General features: G+C 37.3%; 1 protein-coding gene across 6 annotated transcripts in view; it reads left to right on the top strand.

Annotated features, from left to right (window-relative positions):
- LOC127435606 (AP-3 complex subunit beta-2-like) overlaps positions 1-21073 on the top strand; it is a 52511-nt gene that overhangs the window by 11685 nt on the left and 19753 nt on the right. For 5 of the 6 annotated variants that reach the window (XM_051689195.1, XM_051689193.1, XM_051689194.1 and 2 more), the window contains exons 2-7: positions 8080-8155; positions 17523-17597; positions 17825-17920; positions 18227-18387; positions 19924-19990; positions 20067-20249. In XM_051689195.1, coding sequence (XP_051545155.1) covers positions 8080-8155; positions 17523-17597; positions 17825-17920; positions 18227-18387; positions 19924-19990; positions 20067-20249 — 658 coding nt within the window. Of the gene's footprint in view, positions 1-8079; positions 8156-17522; positions 17598-17824; positions 17921-18226; positions 18388-19923; positions 19991-20050; positions 20250-21073 lie in introns of those variants that run through there. The other variant, XM_051689196.1, reaches the window with a different exon arrangement.

Raw genomic sequence — 21073 nt, 5'->3', positions numbered from 1 at the left:
GCTTTTTGGAACTATCAGTTATCAACAAAAATCTGTGCTAATAGATAATTAAGTTTTTTCAATTGAAGTTAGGGCATGCAAAGAAAAATGTGACTATATGGAAACGTCCTTCTTTAGCACATACATCATGTCTCCAACTTCATGTATTGTGAGTAATAATAATAATAATATATAGGCTATAAAAAGCTAAATTTGGTAAATATTGAAAATAGAGCATTGTAATGGAGCCAAGTCTACGTCATTTCAATATAAGAGTCCTAGGTGTGTTTCAGGCTTGTTTAGTGTTAAAAGTCTCAAGTTATGCACCCGATCTTGGGATTTTGTGAATTATATGAATCGATCTTAAAAACTATCAGCCGATTAATCGGCAGGTACCCACAACACAGCGCTTTAACAACGGATGATGTAGCGCAACCTCATTATATAATTACTTACTTACTTACAAATTTGGTTTCAGATATCCAATCTCAATGCGTCTTGGGTGCATTTACACCTGGCATTGCTATCCGATTGCAACATGATCACAAAAATGCATCTTAATTCATTTTAATACAAAAAACTCAGATCAGGCTAGTTTAGTGCTGGTCTAACTGGTGGACCAGCATAGCCATTATGTAAAAAATTTATCTAATGAAAGAGTCATGAGTCTTATGTACTACTTTTATGTTCCTTTTTGGTGCTTTCAGGTTTGGAGATGAGGGTGAGTATACTGTATGATGGCATAATTGTCATTTTTGGGTGAACTATCCCTTTATTGTGGAGATAATAGCTTTGACCGTGTCTGCTGAATCACCCTCGTTCATCCTCTTACATCGCTGTGATCACGACCCAGCACCCATGTGTGTGTGTGTGTGTGTGTGTGTGTGAGGGAACTAGAGCTGACAGTTTGCAGCCTCGCACAACTACATCATTTTCAGAGCAGAGCCTCAACTGCTCCATCGTGACAGGTCATACATACGTGTCATTCCGAGCAGGAGACATATTCACCAATGCATGGAAGAAAATACCACCCCCGCTTTCTTACACAGACACACACTGTCTTAAAAGGATAGTTCACCCATACACGATGAACTAAATTACACACACACTGATAATTCACTGATACATACTAACGTCTGACAGTGTTTGTGTAAATCTCCTCGATGACTGTCACAGGCCCTCTCTGCACCTCACAGCTAATGAAAGTCACAGAGGGAATCTTTATTCGTGAGCAATAGATAGTTGTGCAGGGTGGAAGATGGTGGCAGCAAATCTATTCACTCATTTTATTGCTGTCTTTGTTGCTGTGGAAACCAGAGAGCAGGACCTGGGTGTGTTGTGAGATATCATAGTCATTTAATTCCGGCGACAGCACAGTGACTGCCACTGGGGGAATGTTTTTAATTAGTGAATTGTGTTATCTCTGCCAGTTCAAAATATATCAGTGCCATAGCTTTGAGTTAAACATGTTCTGCTTTAATGGAGGGGTTTCAATCAGGTCAGACTTAATCTGATTGGCCGCAGTTGTTCTAAGCCCATTGTGACATGTTGAATTGCTCCTTTTTTTTTTTTTATAAATAGCCAAAACTATTAGTATATGTCACTGCCGTAAACCGTAATTATTGCAGTGTACCACAACAGTGCCCGTCCACGTTTTTTAGCTGTCCTAGTTCTGGAAGCATTTTTTTTCCCCATATGGGTTTCATTAAAAATGCATACCATACTAACTAGCTGTGAGGTGAGGTGAATCACAACATTACAAACTTTTATGTGAAGCAAAAGCATTTCAGAATTGGACAAAAAGACAAAGGTACAAGACTACAATCCATGAAGCATTGAGAATAACAATCAAATTCAATTAAATTTTAAAGTAGGGCTGGGAAATTTAACACTTTAATTTCTGGGATTAATATTTGACAGTTTAACGTGTAAAAAATAAATAAATAAATATATATATATATATATATATATATATATATACACTATATTGCCAAAAGTATTCGCTCACCCATCCAAATAATTGAATTCAGGTGTTCCAATCACTTCCATGGCCACAGGTGTATAAAATGAAGCACCTAGGCATGCAGACTGCTTCTACAAACATTTGTGAAAGAATGGGCCGCTCTCAGGAGTTCAGTGAATTCCAGTGTGGTACTGTGATAGGATTCCACCTGTGCAACAAGTCCAGTCGTGAAATTTCCTCGCTACTAAATATTCCACAGTCAACTGTCAGTGGTATTATAACAAAGTGGAAGCGATTGGGAATGACAGCAACTCAGCCACGAAGTGGTAGGCCACGTAAAATGACAGAGCGGGGTCAGCGGATGCTGAGGCGCATAGTGCGCAGAGGTCGCCAACTTTCTGCAGAGTCAATCGCTACAGACCTCCAAAGTTCATGTGGCCTTCAGATTAGCTCAAGAACAGTGCATAGAGAGCTTCATGGAATGGGTTTCCATGGCCGAGCAGCTGCATCCAAGCCATACATCACCAAGTGCAATGCAAAGCGTCGGATGCAGTGGTGTAAAGCACGCCGCCACTGGACTCTAGAGCAGTGGAGACGCGTTCTCTGGAGTGACGAATCACGCTTCTCCATCTGGCAATCTGATGGACGAGTCTGGGTTTGGCGGTTGCCAGGAGAACGGTACTTGTCTGACTGCAGTGTGCCAACTGTGAAGTTTGGTGGAGGGGGGATTATGTGTGGGGTTGTTTTTCAGGAGCTGGGCTTGGCCCCTTAGTTCCAGTGAAAGGAACTCTGAATGCTTCAGCATACCAAGAGATTTTGGACAATTCCATGCTCCCAACTTTGTGGGAACAGTTTGGGAATGGCCCCTTCCTGTTCCAACATGACTGCGCACCAGTGCACAAAGCAAGGTCCATAAAGACATGGATGAGCGAGTTTGGTGTGGAAGAACTTGACTGGCCTGCACAGAGTCCTGACCTCAACCCGATAGAGCACCTTTGGGATGAATTAGAGCGAAGACTGCGAGCCAGGCCTTCTCGTCCAACATCAGTGTCTGACCTCACAAATGCGCTTCTGGAAGAATGGTCAAAAATTCCCATAAACACACTCCTAAACCTTGTGGAAAGCCTTCCCAGAAGAGTTGAAGCTGTTATAGCTGCAAAGGGTGGGCCGACGTCATATTAAACCCTACGGATTAAGAATGGGATGTCACTTAAGTTCATATGCGTCTAAAGGCAGATGAGCGAATACTTTTGGCAACATAGTGTATATGTATATATATATATATATATATATATATATATATATATATGTATATGTGTGTGTATAATATGTATATATATATATTTTTTTTTTTCACTTCTTTAAACTTCACTAATGTTTTTCCTCACTTCCTGTGGCTAAAATTGGCATATATAGGAGGTACATTGTTGACTCAACTGCACATCCTAGCACAGAAACTGATTGTGTGGAGCAGTGCATGCTTATTCATTGCTTGCGATACATGTCCCGGGCATAATAAACACAGGAGCGGATTTACTGTACTGAGAACTGAGACTTCACCCGCATGCAGTGAGCCATATATGGGAGAGATACGGGCAAGCAGCCGTATCTCTTAGCATCACTGGAAAACGCTTTGCACGAAAACCAAAACCTCGCGAGAGAGACCCAGCGTGTGCACGATAGAGAGTGTTGTAGATTACAAAGTAATTAGTTACTGTAATCTAACTACTTTTAGACACAAAAGGTAGTGTAAAGCATTACATTTTAAATGCATGTAATCAGATTACATTTACTGATTTCAATGAAAGTAATTACTTTTAAGTACATTACTTGGGCTACAAATATTTCTAGAAAAAAAATTATTTATGTGAAATACAATTAAAATGTGAATTCATATGGTCATCTGTACGTCTGCATTTTTCTGACAGCTGAAGGGCGTGTGACAATGAACAAGTAGAAAATAGACATTTTTAATTTGTTGAGCGGAAAAAACAAAAAATGTTTGCGAACATTGTGTTGTAGAAAGTAACTTAAAAGTAATTAGTAATGTGATTACTTTTCAATTAAGTAATCATTAAAGTAATCTGATTATAATTTTAGATAAGTAGTTATTTGTTGTGAATTGCTTTTTTTCGATTTTAACTTCATCAAATTAAACTTCAGCATTAAATTTGTTTTATAGCTGTATGAATAGTATCTTAAAATGCATTGGCAATAGCTGTTCAGTCATGACGTCAAATTGTAGGCGAACCCGGAAGTCTAATTCGCCATGGGTTCCCTCTGGATTTCCCAATTTGGAATGCCCAATTCCCAATGCGCTCTAAGTCCTCGTGGTGGCGTAGTGACTCGCCTCAATTCGGGTGGCGGAGGACGAATCTCAGTTGCCTCTGCTTCTGAGACCATCAATTCACGGATCTTATTATGTGGCTTGTTGAGCGAGTTACCGCAGAGACATAGCGTGTGTGGAGGCTTCATGCTATTCTCCGCGGCATCTACACACAACTCACCACGCGTCCCACCGAAAGCGAGAACCACATTATAGTGACCACGAGGAGGTTACCCCATGTGACGCTAGCCATATTCTTAGGATGTGAATGCCATGGACGCCATGCCTGTATAATGTTTTTCATATAGTAGACTTATGAACAGAGATGTTAACCAGTTCCAATGATTCCTTCAAGTCTTATGCTGTCACTCTAGGGTTCTTTTTTTAACTCATTGAGCATTCTGCGGTGTGCCCTTTGAGTCATCTTGGCTTGACGGCCACTTCTAGGGAGAGTAGCCACAGTACTAAATCGTCTCCATTTATACACAGTTTGACTAACTGTGGACAGATGAATATCTAAGCTCTTTGAGATAACTTTCTAACCCTTTCCAAAAGTGACTTACAAAAGAGGAATAATACATCATAAGCGATTCATCTTAAGGAGACAGTGGTACGAAAATTGCTGCATTACAAAGTTTCACTAGCACCAGAATAGTAGTATCCAAGACAGATTAGAGTGCAACAAGAATATATACAGTTGAAATCAGAAGTTTACATACACTTATACTGAAGTCATTAAAACGCATTTTTTAACCACTCCACAGATTTAATATTAGCAAACTATAGTTTTGGCAAGTCGCTTAGAACATCTACTTTGTGCATGACATGAGTCATTTTTCCAACAATTGTTTACAGACAGATTGCTTCACTTTTAACTGACTATATCACAATTCCAATGGGTCAGAAGTTTACATACACTAAGTTAACTGTGACTTTAAGCAGCTTGGAAAATTCCAGAAAATGATGTCATGCCTTTAGGCAATTAGCCAATTAGCTTCTGATAGGAGGTGTACATAATTGGAGGTGTACCTGTGGATGTATTTTAAGGCCTACCTTCAAACTCAGTGCCTCTTTGCTTGACATCATGGTAAATCAAAAGAAATCGGCCAATACCTCAGAGAAATTTTTGGACCTCCACAAGTCTGGTTCATTCTTGGGAGCAATTTCCAAATGCCTGAAGGTACCACGTTCATCTGTACTAACAATAGTATGCAAGTATAAACACCATGGGACCACGCAGCCATCATACCGCTCAGGAAGAGACTCATTCTGTCTCCTAGAGATGAACGTAGTTTGGTGCGAAAAGTGCAAATCAATCCCAGAAAAACAGCAAAGGACCTTGTGAAGATGTTGGAGTAAATGGGTAGACAAGTATCTATATCCACAGTAAAACGAGTCCTATCTCTACATAACCTGAAAGGCTGCTCAGCAAGGAAGAAGCCACTGCTCCAAAACTGCCATAAAAAAGCCAGACTACAGTTTGCAAGTGCACATGGGGACAAAGATCTTACTTTTTGGAGAAATGTCCTCTGGTCTAATGAAACAAAAATTGAATTGTTTGGCCACAATGACCATCATTATGCTTGGAGGAAAAAGGGTGAGGCTTGAAAGCCGAAGAACAGCATTCCAACTGTGAAGCATGGGGGTGGCAGCATCATGTTGTGGGGGTGCTTTGCTGCAGGAGGGACTGGGGCACTTCACAAAATAGATGGCATCATGAGGAAGGAAAATTATGTGGATATATTGAAGCAAAATCTCAAGACATCAGCCAGGAAGTTAAAGCTCGGTCGCAAATGGGTCTTCCAAATGAACAATGACCCCAAGCATACCTCCAAAGTTGTGGCAAAATGGCTTAAGGACAACAAAGTCAATGTATTGGATTGGCCATCACAAAGCCCTGACCTCAATCTGAGAGAAAATTTGTGGGCAGAACTGAAAAAGCGTGTGCGAGCAAGGAAGCCTTCAAACCTGTCTCAGTTACACCAGTTTTGTCTGGAGGAATGGGCCAAAATTCCAGCAACTTATTGTGAGAAGTCTGTGGAAGGCTACCCAAAACGTTTGACCCAAGTTAAACAATTTAAAGGCAATGCTACCAAATACTAAAAAAGTGTATGTAAACGTCTGACCCATTGGGAATGTGATGAAAGAAATAAAAGCTGAAATAAATAATTCTCTCTACTATTATTCTGACATTTCACATTCTTAAAATAAAGTAGTGATCCTAACTGACCTAAGACAGTTTTTTTTTGAGAAGGCAGAGAGTGAGTCTGCTTCACGGATGGAGTTGGGAAGGTCATTCCACCAATGTGGTATAGTGAAAGTCCGGGAAAGTCGCTCATTAGCCGACCACAGGCTTCTGGTGGGAATGTAGCTCTGCAGAAATTATTTTAGGTGTGCTGGAGCAGACCCAGTGACTTCTGTATGCCAGCATCAGAGCCTTGAATTTGATACGTGCATCAACCGGCAGCCAGTGAAGAGAGACAAGGAGTGGTGTAACATGTGCTCTCTTTGGTTCATTAATATTCATTCATATTATACATGAATGCAGGTAATTCCAAAGGGTTCACATACTTTTTCTTGCCACTGTATGTGTGTGAACAGATGTTAAACTCTTTATTTTAGCCCAGCCTGTATGATCAATAGGGGCAGTTTAGAGAGTCGGACAGTGGAGTTATGGCTTTAACTCTCTTTCCTAAAACTCTAGAGATTACTGGGGTCTTTTCTCAGGAAAAACAACTGAGAAGCAAGAGACCCTTTAAGAAAGAAAAGAGATCTATTTTGTGTTTTTCTAGCTGCTTTGCTGTTAATGACACAATTTTTTTTGCTCTAAGGGCGTTTGCCTTTCATATTCATGTTCATTGCGCATATATTCATATATTTGTGTGACTCCTTTGATGGAAGTCTTGATTTCATTAGCTCTTCTAAACTCATGAGCATCTGCAGTAGAGGTCTGCAACCCGACCCGGGTCCGACGGGACCCGAGAACCAGACGGGTTTCGGGCCGGGTTCAGGTCAGTTTTTCAAGTAGGACTTCAGGTTCGGGTCTGGTTCAGGTTTGTAATTATTGAAAAAATAAACCGGTTTACCGAACTTGTTTTGCGCACGCGCTCTCACTCACAGACACGTGCGAACGGACGAGTTAGGAGCCGTTCACACCGAATGTGTTTATGCTCGCATCTGTTCTGTTTCCCCATTGTTTAAACACATGCTGGACGAATTTTTAGCACAGTTGTCACAAAGATTCAACATTCTGAACAAGTCATGCTGCATAGAGGGGACTGTTGCTGTGTTTCATATTATTCCAGAATGTTCTGCACCAGGTGAAGTTTCAGCAAATAAACGGTAAGGCTATGTTTTTTTTTTCACTTCTGCTCTAGTTTACTAAGTTGCTGCCGTACCTTGTTAAAACTGTGTATGTCTACTGTTTCAGTACTGTTACGAATGTTGCCTATATGCTTACATAAAATACAGCCGCAACAGTACTTGCTAGGAGAAGAAATTAGATAGTAAGCAGTTTCGGGTTCAGGTCAGGTTCGGGCTTAAAATCTGACGGTATCGTTCGGGCCGGGAAAGTTTGGGCCACACAGTCTCAGGTACAGTTCGGGTTCGGGTTTCATTTTAAGGCCTTACAGACCTCTAATCTGCAGGGCTCTTCAAGAGTCCAGATGAGTCTCTATGAATGATTTTCTCCAGTGCTTGAGTTCCTCTATCAGTCTGTCTTAGAATGGACACCTTTCTTAGATTTCTAAAAAAAATAGAGAGCAGGAACAATTGTGAAAAAAGTTCTGTTTTTCTTACTTTTTTCCCTCAGACATGACGACCTGAAGGAGATGCTGGACAGTAACAAAGACTCGCTGAAGCTGGAGGCCATGAAACGGATAGTAGCAGTGAGTTTTACTGTCTTTTTCTCATATGTTTGGACTACTCCTACTAATTCTACAGTATGGATACTGTAGCATAGGCTACTAATGTTTAAATAATGCATACTGTTTACATACAGTGTGAACTTGTCTTTAGGAGAGATTTGTTTTGGAGGAAGAGTGCATATATGCACTAAACCATTGGCATCAGGGTTCAGCAGAATCTCTGTTGGGCGCCTGCTTTTGTGTTCCAGCTAGATGTCCAGTTTGATTTGTAGTTAATTGAGTGACCATCATGTTTGATGCACAGCTGGGCTGGGAATCTGAGCTTGGTTCTCATAGACCAGCTGTATATTAATGTCCCTGCAGCCCTTAAGAGATGTCACGTTTAGTTTTATTGCCGTAATGATGGAACACAAGCAGAGAACCGAATCACAAAACAGCAGCGGTCAGACATCACTAAATCAAACTGCTTACGAAATAACCCCAAGCACATACAGAAAACGAAGTTAGCTTTATAAGTGTGTAGCTATGCAGTTGTTAAGGTGCTTTAGGATATTGCTATCTCCATAATCTAGTGGTTCCGAGTGGTCGTTGCCCATGTACAGGGTTGGGGAGTAGTGTTGTCACGGTACCAAAATTTCAGTAGTCTGTACCAGTACCAGTGAAATTTCACGGTTCTCGATACTAATTTTGACACCACAGCAAAAATATGCTAATATGATAATGTGCTATTGAACACATCCATTTAGCCTATTTAAAAAGTTACATTTCAATGTCAATAATAAAATAAAATAAAATGCATGTCTTTCAAGTGTTTCTCAATCAAGGATGCATTGCTTAAATGTTTTTAAGTAGCGCCCTACTGAAATATGTTTTTATTGTTTCCCAAATCATGTTTTCCTTTTTATTATTATTATTATTATTATTATTATTTTCCGGAACTCCATGTTTTAAAGTTTAATTTAATTTCATCATCAAAATGGTGTCTAATCAATTAATTCTTTAAACTTTTAACAAGTGAAAATAGAACTTTTCAACATGTCATTTTATTTTTGTTGCAAAAATTTTGTTTAACAGCAGTCTTATTTGTGATATGTTGCTTAGTTATTATTATTATTACAGTGCATATAAAATTTTACTATATAGTCGTAATGTATTTCTGTCACAATTCCATCAATTTCAGGCATCTAGCTTTTATTTTGAATCTTGCTTTTATGATGATGTGTGTTTTTTGCCGGAATCTTCACTTTTCCGGATAAACAGTTCATGACACGGTCCAGTGTGATCATTGAAGATAGGGATGCACTGATACCACTTTTTCTCTTCTGATCTGATTCCGATATTGGAAATCTCAGCATCAGCCGATACCGATCCCAAGCCGATACCAGTGTTGTTTTTTTGCATAATCAGTTTAGAATATCTTTACATTATTGTGTGGAACTAATTGGGAGTACGCTTTAATATGTAAAGAAACACAAACCTCTAACTACACATTATTTCAATATAAATGTATAGCTTATTAAGAAACACTTTATTATTAACTAGTATACTGGATAATGTAGCAGCAAAATTAACAGTAATTCCAGTATAAGTGTTCAGTAGAAAAGTAGCCATTTGTTTTTTTTTGGCTAATTTTTTTCAACTTGCATCTGGACTTTAAAGGATTCAGATCTCTTTTTTGTTCAATTTAGTTGTAAGACATCAGTCCACTTTTCATTCACACAGTTATTTTTTGGAACCCATTCAACTTAAATATTATTATAATTTGTAAACAAATGATAATAATATATTATCATATTAATATATAGTAATATATCTCAATCGTGCACCTTTAACTTTTAAACCCTCACGCTTTTATTTTGACATTCTAAACTCTCCAGGAAGTCCTCTAAGTGTGTCTGTTTGTAGGCAAGTTCACAGTAGTTTAATTCGCTTCTTATTCAAATTCTCCGGCGCCGTTCTAATGTCATTTTTGGTGCTTGACATTAACGAACACGACTAACACACAGTATTGGATTTGCATCAGGCTCGTCAGACCGATACCTGATCCGTTTAAAAGCTTCAGTATCGGAGCCGATACCGATCCAGGTATCGGATCGGTGCATCCCTAATTGAAGACTTAAGTCACGTCTGAAATCTCATCTCTTTACACTGGCCTTTGAGTCTAACAAATGAAATGTAGGACACAGTTTTGGAGTGTTTGTATTTTGTGTTTTAAATTACTGGTGCTTGGTATATGGTAATTTTTTAAATTTTATGTTTTACATTTTATTACTGTGAAGCACTTTGGTCAACTCTGTTGTTTTAAATGCTATATAAATAAAGTTGAGTTGAGATTAAATTGCAAAAGCTGTGATTTAATTATATAAATAAATAGTTTATGTGTGCTGCGTGGTTTACTGTGGTTTAGTGCTCTGCTTTGTCATCTGATACAACGTGAAAGATTCTGTGGAGATTCCAGTGTATGAGCGGTTGGCTTTATATATTAATTTAAAGTATGCAGCTCATCCACACTAAGATTGCAGCCTTTAGTAGTTTAAAAAATCACTCTATGACATGTCATGATTTTAGTTTGATTAATCATCCATTTCGGTGTAAAAGGAGTCCGAGAACACTCGCTCAAAATAACCGTGTGAGCATTTTAAGGCAGTCGTGTGTCAGTCATACTTCACGCTGGTACCGGATTACATCGGTGCTCGGTACTACCGGTACTGCAGAAACACTGTTACCGTAAATGTAAAAAAAAAAATTTTTTGTATCGAATTGGTACCGAAGTACCGGTACTTTCGACATCACTATTAGGGAGTAATGGAATACATGTAACCGGAGTATGTATTTAAAATACTACATATTAGCAACTGTGTTCCACTACAGTTACAATTGAAATAATTGGCAATCAGAATACAGTTACATTCAAAAAGTATTTTGATTACTGAAGAGATTACTTTGCCTTTTATTGTAGTTTGTTTCATTTAATATTTAGTATAGGCAGTTGAAAACATTTATCCATATAAATGATGAAGCGCTTTCACACTGTTGTGAGTGAAATGGTGGATATGACGTCATTGAGGAACTTTCATTTAGGAGCTTAAAAGAGTAACTTTATCATCTTTCTACAGCTTAACAAAAAACAGTTTGAAACCCTTTGACAGATGAAACATAAATCCAGTAAATACACGATTACATGATTCATGTCTTGTCAATGTTTTTCATGCAGTTAGGGTATTTTCACAGGGAATGCTAACCAGGGGCGGATTTAGGCATGGGCGACATGGGCAGCCGCCCAGGGTGGCATTTTTCCGTGGGCGGCACGGGGCCCACACAAACAAGTGGGCACCCTGAAGTCCACCAGCCATCTCATCTCCATGCCATTGTGTTCACTCTGTGGGATTATGAAGTTTGGAGAAGCAAAAATAGTTAATCTTGTGTAAATTCTCATGTGAACATTTAGCTTTATGCTAAGCTAAAATGCTATTTCTTGCCTTTACTTGCATCTGTTACCAGGCGCAATTATAATTTATAATGAATTCTATGAAGAAAATTCACGTTAGAACATAACTTTTTTTTTTTTAGAAAGACCTTTGAAATAAGGGCAAAGATGTTTTGCAAAAAAAAAAAAAAATATTTATGAGAATTTAAATACTGTTTTCCTATAAAAAATATCTAAAAATCCTTAAAACAAGACAGATTTACTGAAGTAGCAAAACTGCATAAGATATTGTCTTTTTTTTTTTCCAGAGAATGTATTTTTACAGTGAAGAGTAATTTTCTTACTTTATTTACTTGTTTATAGTCAAAAGTGAAAAAAATCTGCCAGTGCTGAAGAAGTAATCCAGAGTATTTAGATTACATTACTGACCTTCAGTAATCTAAGGGAATACGTTACAAATTACATTTTATAGCATGTATTCTGTAATCTGTAGCGGAATCTGTTTTAAAAGTAACCTTCCCAACCCTGCCCATGCAATACTTTCCACCACGATGCTAGGGAGTTGTGGGTGGTTGCCAAGATGTTTCTTGGTGGTTGCTTACTAGCCCAAGTCAAAAGAGCCCACCCCAAATTTCTGTGATATTCTGGTTTTAACATTTGTTAAAATCTTCAGGCACTTTTAGCTCTCTGGACTAGAAAGTAAAGTCTTGCTAAAACATTTTTCACTGTCTCACAATTTTTTTTCAATTTGTCTGCTAACAATGTCCAACATTGTTTGTACATGCATCACAGGAGATTTATGTCAATTTTTACTTCTGAAAGTCATGAAAATGACTTTTCCACCACTTTTCAAATTCTATAATTCTAAAATAGAATAGCGTGGTGGAAATGACATTTAGAATATTTTTGAAATAAAAAATTATTTGTCCTCCTAAACCTAATTTCATAGCTTGCATTTTAACTATTAAATTATATTTTCACACCTTTTGCATAATTTGGCAAAATTACATCTTGACTGGAAATGATGCCCAAAACAATATATACTGCTCACAAGTGATATTTACCTTGAATTTTCTTTGTTTTCTTCAAACATCACTTGTCTCATATTTCTCAATCAATCTCAATCTCAAGCATCTTGGTTAACAAGTACACTAACTTTTGAAAAAACTTTATTAGGGGTAAATTGTTTGGAAATGACACCACAACTGTGGAACAGTCGAAATTTTTGAAAAATTGATGGAAATCATTTTCACACAATAAATATTGAAATGGTTTGTTTATTTCACTCTGTTTTGTGTAATTATTTGAATTTTTATAATGGATTTTAATAGGTTATTATTAGCGATAATGTATATTTATCGGCCAATTATTGACCAAATTAAAACTATCAGCATATCGGTAGTAAGCGTGAAAACGCAGATATGAAAAACCAATGGCTTGCTTGTAATTCATTTGTAACACACTTTGTAATAACTCTGTATATTCAAATGCACAATCCAGAAATAAAAATAGCCACAATATGTAGAAGAATTGGCACTCTTAAGAACATGTAATATTTAATTTTTATTCTTTCTCGTTCTCATGTTAATGCAGAAAAAACGCCATAAACGGACGTGACAGTTGTGGAAGCGGCACTTAGTTATAGGCTACATGATGAGGGAAACCATCCAAAACGTTTTGATACCAGCAGACTTTGACTTCTTAGATATCACAAAATTATATTGGAAATGATTTATTGTTAGAACAGTTAAAAAAGCTTTTGTATCTCTTTAAATATTTTTAAGCATTCTTAAGTTAAACAGTGATCTGATCACAAAATAAGCTAAGAGGCAAAATATCGGCCTATAGTTTTTTGTTAAAATCAGTATTGGGATCAGCCAAAAATTTCGTATCAGTGCATCCCTATTTATTATTGAAAGTCTGGGTCTGGAACAAATCTAAAAACAAAACAAACAAAAAAAACTGTAAAATCTGTACAAAAAAGGCATTTGAATAAAAATAATTGATGGAAGCATGGGTAAAATTGTAAAACATTTTGTTACAATGAGAGTTTTTATAACAAAAAGAAAGTTAAATTGTGTTTGTTTAATAAAACTCAACCTAAGGTTGAAGAAACACCCAGTTGTGCTCACTTAGTAAAGTTTGAGCATAGTATTCTCCTCAACAAACGGCATGATTTGAGGTATCATTCACGTCTGTGGCACAAATGTGCGAGACGAGTTGTGCACCAAAATGTAATACTTATGGTTAAAGATTTGAACAAACCGCTAACACTAAGTAAGAACAATAGTAACAGTGATTCTTGCCTTAGAAAACACCACTAATGATTATTTACTAAAGAGATTCGTAATGATCTAACTTGATAAACAGGCAGATGGCAGTAATTAAATTAAACTGGTTTCTCTGAGTTCACAGGGCAGTAAATGTCACAGTCACTGTTTGTTTTGTGACTGAACTCTTGGCGTTTGTTGGTGTGTAGCCTTTGCATCCGTCCTGTTTTTACAGCAAGGGGAGCGATTTTAGAGAGCAGTTTGGAAATAGGACAGGAATGTGAGGTGTTTAATATTCATGAGTGGGATTAGTGTCTCTGTATTGTGGAGGATCAGATCAGAGCTGAAATATTTATCACCCAGAGCTCAGAACCCACAAACAGCCACCTGATACTGTTTCCATTCGCACGAGGAGCAGGTGGAACCAACAGCAGGGAGATTATTCCTTCAGAACCGCTCCAAACCCAAACTGCTGAAAGACCAGTGCTACGTCCCAGTTCGCCTACTTTTATTATGCCCTAATAATGCGTACTCATTTTGTGAGTGTGTAGCAAGTATTGCGACATACCATCACATCATAAAATCGCACCTTGAAACTAAAGACCCCTTGGACGCATAGTTACGTGCATCCTGTAACCATACACCGACCTGTCATTCTGTTACAGTCAACATGACAAACACGATTCTCATTTCATTTTTATTATCATTAATTCATTATTCCTCATTAAAGATCACCCAGTGTCACGGGTCTTTCATTTGGAGAGCAGCTGATGTTTTTACTTGATGCATGTAGTAATGTGAAGAATCTGACCTATTTCAATGATACAGTAAATAGCAAAAATTAAATTAGAGAAGACAATTGTGTAAATTTGCTTAATTTCCTGTTTGTGATTATTCCATTTTTAATCTATGTTGTGCTGACACTTAAAAAAGAAAGCTGTTAAAAATGCACAAGAGCATCCACAATAAGCAATACAAATACAGTTGATGGACATAAAAGCATGCAGGTAAGATGATGATGTAAATGGAGCAGCTGATCGTTCACAGTTTAATGAGCCGATCAGCATCTTCGCCTAACAGCAAGAAAGAAGTAGTTTCTTTTAATACCAATCAACCATTAAACTTACACGGCATTTAAAGGGATAGCTGAATATTCATTCATTATTTACTCACCATTGTGTTGTTCTAAACCATCTTCGGTACACAAAAGGAGAAATTGTGAAAAAAAAAATCTGCTCAGTGATGTCATACAATGCCAGTGGATGGTGACCACCTCTTCAAGCTTCAAAAGGATGCAAAAGTGAGCCTGGGTAGCTCAGCAAGTATTGACGCTGACTATCACCCCTGGAGTCACGAGTTTGAATCCAGGGTGTGCTGAGTGACTCCACCCAGGTCTCCTAAGCAACCAAATTGGCCCGGTTGCTAGGGAGGGTAGAATCACATGGGGTAACCTCCTCGTGGTTGCAATTAGTGGTTCTCGCTCTCAATGAGACGCATGGTAAGTTGAGCGTGGATCGCGGAGAGTAGCATGAGCCTCCAAATGCGGAGTCTCCGCGGTGTCATGCACAACAAGCCACGTGATAAGATGTGCGGATACGATGCGCGGGTTGCAACTGAGAGTTGTCCTCCGCCACCCAGATTAAGATGAGTAACCGTGCCACCACGAGGACCTACTAAGTAGTGGGATTTGAGCATTCCAGATTGGGAGAAAAGGGGATAAAAAAAATAAATAAATAAAAAAGGATGCAAAAGTATAATTCAGAAGTCTAATAAATTATTCAGTGTGAATCATGCCTTGTTCTGAAGACATACGATAAGGTTTGGTGAGAAACAAAACAAAATCTAACCAAGTATTTATTGAAAATCCGCTCTACTGTGCAGAGTCACTAGATTAATGCTGCGTTCATGTCATGTCGGAATTACTGTAATTATGAGACTGTACTGTAATAACTCGGTGGTTCTACTTGGAACCATTCACTTCTTGGGAACTCGGAAGTTGTTTGATTCTATGACAACGTGAATAACGCCAAACTGGCTTTGTTATTGAAAATTAGCTCTACATCAATACATTAATTCACCTTGATATGTTGTTGCAAAATGTACAAAAAAAAAAAAAAAAAGAAAGAAAGAATACGCTGGCATACCAAACAGAAATATGTATTCACTACCTTTTAAGTGTTGAGGCAGCTGCCATATTGGCTCTTTTCACATGACTGTCAAGTCTGAGCTTTCGTAGAAACTTATTACGAGCTCTGAATTACAAGACGTGAATGCATTTTACAAGTTAGAATCTTGTAATTACTGTAATTCCAACATAACGTGAATGCACCATAAGAACTGATGAAGCGCCATTGGACTCACCACCATGTTTGTAGTTTTTTACGTTTGACGATTGTAGTTCTGAAACAAACAACCAAACTCCTCTTCCATCGATCAAGGGATTGTGGGCAATATTAGCTAAAAAAGTGTTCATGGTCCACACTTCGAAAAATCTACCGGAAATTGTAGACCATCTGGGAAACTTTAGGACACACATTACAACATACAGTACTATCTTTAGGGCAGGTAGGGTGCGAATTGGGCCACAGGGCAAATCAGATCAGCAAAATGTTTCTGATGTAAGAGGACAACATTTCAGTGCGTGTTGAGAGTAAAAGTTGTTCCATGTAACATCCACTAGAGTCCAAAGATGAGATCCACACAACCGATTTTTCATTGAATAATGTCTCTTTTAATACGCATTCTGTTCTCTACATTTATTTGTTGATCAAAAATTAAAACAAAAAATAAACATTTAATTCTAATCAGATGAGATAAAGCCGTTCGAGTCTCTCTAGTTAACATGCGCTCATTTACAGAAATGCAGGTTTTCTTAAAGAGACAGTACCGCTTTTAGCATGTGTTCAGCAAATCAGTGTATATACTTGAAAATAGTACAAATTTTGCGATTAAATGATAAACATGTTACAAAAAATTATATATGAAATATAATGTTTTATTTATTGATTGATTACATGGATTTGTTATTTTTTTAAAAGCCCAAATGTGGCCAAAATGCTGAAAAACTAATAAAATACTGTATAATTAGTAAAATGTATATTTTCGTAATGTACGTAGTTAGAAGGTCCCCTGTATAATTAACAGGATTAGCTGGGAGAGAATTTATTTCATATATAAGCAAATAGGACATTATAACTGAAATATATCCATATGAATCAAATAGAGAAATCTATATCAATACTCAGCTCTAATCAAAAGGTAAGATGATTTTACCCTTGTTTTATAAACATGGTGCCATGGTCATGCCATGATATTTTGGACATGTATCCTTTTGAAGTACCTTAGATTCCTTGTAGACCTAAATACTAGGGAATTTAAACATGTTAATCGTTCACTACCATGGTTTACCTATGACGGGACTTTTATCAAAACTTATTTGCAGTCTTTGTATAGCTGAAGCTCAACAATGAAATATGAAAATAACACAAGCAAAGCACGCAGTTTTTTGATGGTACTAAAGTCCGTGAAACATTTTGATGTATATTATTTTGTTTTCCTTCCTTTAAACAAGAATTGAACACATTTAAACTGAACACACTATTTTCTGAAAAGTAAAATATATATATATATTTAGAGGGAATTTTCAGGCCTTTGGAATAAAGATGCCCTGTGTTCATGTGTGTTTACACAGATGATTGCCAGAGGAAAAAACGCATCTGATCTCTTCCCTGCGGTGGTGAAGAACGTGGTCTCTAAGAACATCGAGGTGAGTGTTGAACAGGACGATCACCGAGACAGGAAGCAGCTCAGAGCCACAGGAAGTCAGCTTTTCTGGGCATTATTAAACTTTAATCTTGTAAGAATTTGAAATGGCAATGTAGCTCATGAATCATGAGTCACAGAAAATCATTAGTGCTATATTCACTCCACTATGAGGTTGGTGTATTGGATTTGTGTGTGTTCTCTGATAAAAAGGTGTATGTTCTGTCTCAGGTGAAGAAATTGGTGTATGTGTATCTCGTGCGGTACGCTGAAGAACAGCAGGATCTCGCTTTGTTGTCCATCTCAACTTTCCAAAGAGGATTGAAGGTCCTAATACACACAGCATAATATTTGAATTGCACTATGACTTTTGATACACAAGTCCTATAGTCACATACTGTAGTTTGATAAGTATACAGTACTGTGTTGCTGTGATGGGGGGAAAATGCTTGAATCTGCCCTCTAGTGCTCATATGAGAGAAATGGGCGTCACGTCCTTTAATTCTGGTGTTTGAAGTTATTTTATTCCGACACATCAAAAGCTTTAGTTTATCTAGTACAAATGTGACTGAATGTCCAAATCAATCCAGTTTTTCTCTCCTCCTCTCCCCACCATTGTGACCTCTGAACCAGGATCCTAACCAGTTGATCCGTGCGAGTGCCCTGCGTGTTCTGTCCAGCATCAGAGTGACCATCATTGTACCCATCATGATGTTAGCTATTAAAGAAGCAGCGTCTGACATGTCTCCATACGTCCGCAAGACCGCAGCTCATGCCATTCCCAAACTCCACAGGTACTCTGCCCAGAAATAACAAGTGATCTACCTCAGTGCAAACAGAGTTGCAGATTTATCATTTTTAGACAAATTTATATAATAGACGAAGCCAAACATTTTTCCTGAAAGAACTAAAGCATCTTAAATAAACAAAGCCTGCGCTTATAGTACTATATGCTGCATCGTTTTAAAATGAGTTCGTTGAGGAAAATAACCAGTCATCAGCACTCTACAACTACAGTAGGTGAGTTCTCCATCTCCGACAAGATGTTAGTTGACAAAAGGTTTTTTGATTTCGATAACGAATACGAAATGAAAAAGATACATCATGACGATAATTAAATGATTTTATTCAAGCATGCAGTAGACGACAGAGATGTTCACAAGTCTTTCATCTGAAGTCCGAGTGAAGTCTCGAGTCTTTCGTCACAAGTATGATTTGAGTCTCAAGTCACTAAACGTTACATCTTTCATGCTTTAAAAAAGAAAATAAAAAGTTTGGGGTTACTTGACTGAAATGTTTCTCATGATATTAAAAACCTTTTGATTTGAAGCTATTGAGCTATTTTCCTGTCAAAAAGCTGAGTAGAGTAACGAAACCTTACATCGTTGTTTTTTAAAGTCACATTGTTTTGTATACAGGTGAGCTGAGGCGCTTAATCAAAAACTGATTCACTGATTCATTTTGAGACATCACTCAATAAAATTCCAAATGTTTTCTCCATTTTGCATCTTCTTTTTGTAGAGATGTAAATATTTAGTTAAATACTTTTCATCACTTCGCTGTCAATTTAGTTAAATATATACAGTATATATACTGTACATTATATACATATATACTGTATATACCTGTATCATTGTGTTTTTTTGTTTTACTAGTTTAGTATTTTCAGTATTTTGTGTTGTCACACTCATTTAGATCCTTGTTGTTTTTGTGCCAGATAGGAGAAAGTATTTTAACATTGAAAAAAAAAATATTTAGATTAAATTATGTTCTTCCATATGTACTGTACCTATAAAAGTGCATTCTTTTTGCCTCCTGAAGTAGCTTCAATGTTGTTAGCTACTTTTGTAACATTAGTTAACAACATTAGTTATCATGAACTAACAATGAACAATACTTTTACAGTATTTATTATCTTGGTTTGTGTTCATTTCAACATAGAGTTATACTTTTTAAATCAAAAGTTGTATTTGTTAACATTAGTTAACGCACTTTGAACTAACATGAACTAACAATTGTATTTTTATTAATTAACATTAACAAAGATTATTAAATGTTGTAAAAGATATATTGATCATTGATAGTTCATGATATCTTCTAATGCTTTTACTAATGTTAACAAATGGAACCTTATTGTAAAGTGTTTCCGCTACTTTCTGTGAGTAACCTGTAGTATAGCTATTAACTACTTTTTCAAAAGCATAGCTTGATTGTAGTTTAACTGCTTTGTTTTGAAAAGCTTAATATGAAAGCTTGTTGTTTGGCAAGGTACTCCTAATACTCAAGTTTCAAAGTAGCCTCTACAACACTGTTCTCTCTTCTGTCTGCAGTCTGGACCCAGAACAAAAAGATCAGTTAATCGAAGTTATAGAGAAGCTGTTGGCAGATAAAACCACAGTAAGTTATCAAATCGTTTCTGTGTGTTATTAGATATAAATCATGTACTGTTACATGTAGTGTGTGTGTGTTGTAGCTGGTAGCAGGCAGTGTGGTGATGGCGTTTGAGGAGGTATGTCCGGACCGCATTGATCTGATCCATAAGAACTATCGTAAGTTGTGTAACCTGCTGATAGATGTGGAGGAATGGGGACAGGTGGTCATCATTAACATGCTAACACGCTACGCCAGGACACAGTTTCTCAACCCCAACATTAACGTGAGTACACCTGTTTATCTCACCATTCAGTTTAGTCTAGTTTTTGATACTTTTCATTCTATGAGTTTTCTAGTTTTAGTTTAGTTTTAGTTTTCAGTACATTTAGTTTTTATTTTAGATTTAGTTTTGGCATTAGCATGAAGGGCTTCCAAAGTTTACTGAATTACATATTTATTTAGATATGTTTCTTGGCATTAATTATATATAGTGTAATTATAGCAGTAAACACATTCACCTGATATGACAACTGTTCAATTCTGTTCAGTCTGATTTCTAAAAACTGGGTAGGTCAGTGAGTAAAGACGCTGACTACCACCCCTGGAGTTCGTGAGTTCGTGAGTTTGAATCCAGGGTGTGCTGAGTGACTACAGCCAGGTCTCCTAAGCAACCAAATTGGTCCGGTTGCTAGGAAGGGTAGAGTCACATGGGGTAACCCCCTTGTGGTCGCTATAATGTGGTTCACTCTCGGTGGGGCGCGTGTTGAGTCGTGCATGGATGCCGCGGTGGATGGTGTGAAGCCTTCACACGCGCTATGTCTCCGCGGTAACGCGCTCAACAAGCCACATGATAAGAAAAAGGGAAGAAAAAAATAAAATAAAATAATAATAATTAATGTTTATCAAATTGTATTTTACCCTATTCTGTATATGAAAAACTGAAACAAAAATAATGTGTGCCCATTTTTATTGTATTTTAGTTAGGTTTTGGAGCCTTGAAAATGTATTTCAGTTTTGTTTAATTTAGTTTTTATTTTTAGTTTATTTTACAAAAATTTTTATTTTTCTTTTGAGTTTTTGTTTACGCTAGTAACACTGGTGTATGTG

Source organism: Myxocyprinus asiaticus, chromosome 46 (genome assembly GCF_019703515.2).
Source record: "Myxocyprinus asiaticus isolate MX2 ecotype Aquarium Trade chromosome 46, UBuf_Myxa_2, whole genome shotgun sequence".
NCBI classification, from domain to species: domain Eukaryota; kingdom Metazoa; phylum Chordata; class Actinopteri; order Cypriniformes; family Catostomidae; genus Myxocyprinus; species Myxocyprinus asiaticus.
Note: the sequence above shows the minus strand (reverse complement) of the source record. Positions and strands in the feature narration are given on the sequence as shown.